A 253-nucleotide genomic window follows, 5' to 3' on the forward strand; every position below is an offset into this window, starting at 1 on the left:
CTCCTCCTCGTAATACTCCTTCAGGGAGTTGTAGCCATGGAACTTCCTGTGGGGCACACGGAGGGAAAGGACAAAACAACATGTCATCAGACGGGAAGGCGGAGCGGGTGGACTCCGGCTCCGGCTCCGGCCCGAACCGGCCAGACACACAGTGGAAACACGTGGCACCAGCGTTAGGGTTCAGAGCCTGGCTCTGGTGTCTGGGTTCCAATCCTGACCCTTCCACTCACTGACTGTGTGGCCTCAGGCAAAG

General features: G+C 59.3%; 1 protein-coding gene across 1 annotated transcript in view; it reads right to left on the reverse strand.

The window, feature by feature from the left end:
- ABHD2 (abhydrolase domain containing 2) overlaps window positions 1-253 on the reverse strand; it is a 69,249-nt gene that overhangs the window by 7,111 nt on the left and 61,885 nt on the right. Inside the window, exon 8 of the mRNA XM_006756278.2 lies at window positions 1-46. This exon is cut by the window's left edge and continues 13 nt beyond it. Coding sequence (XP_006756341.1) covers window positions 1-46 — 46 coding nt within the window. The remainder of the gene's footprint in view (window positions 47-253) is intronic.

Source organism: Myotis davidii, unplaced genomic scaffold, assembly GCF_000327345.1.
Source record: "Myotis davidii unplaced genomic scaffold, ASM32734v1 scaffold954, whole genome shotgun sequence".
In the NCBI taxonomy this organism is placed as follows: Eukaryota; Metazoa; Chordata; class Mammalia; order Chiroptera; family Vespertilionidae; genus Myotis; species Myotis davidii.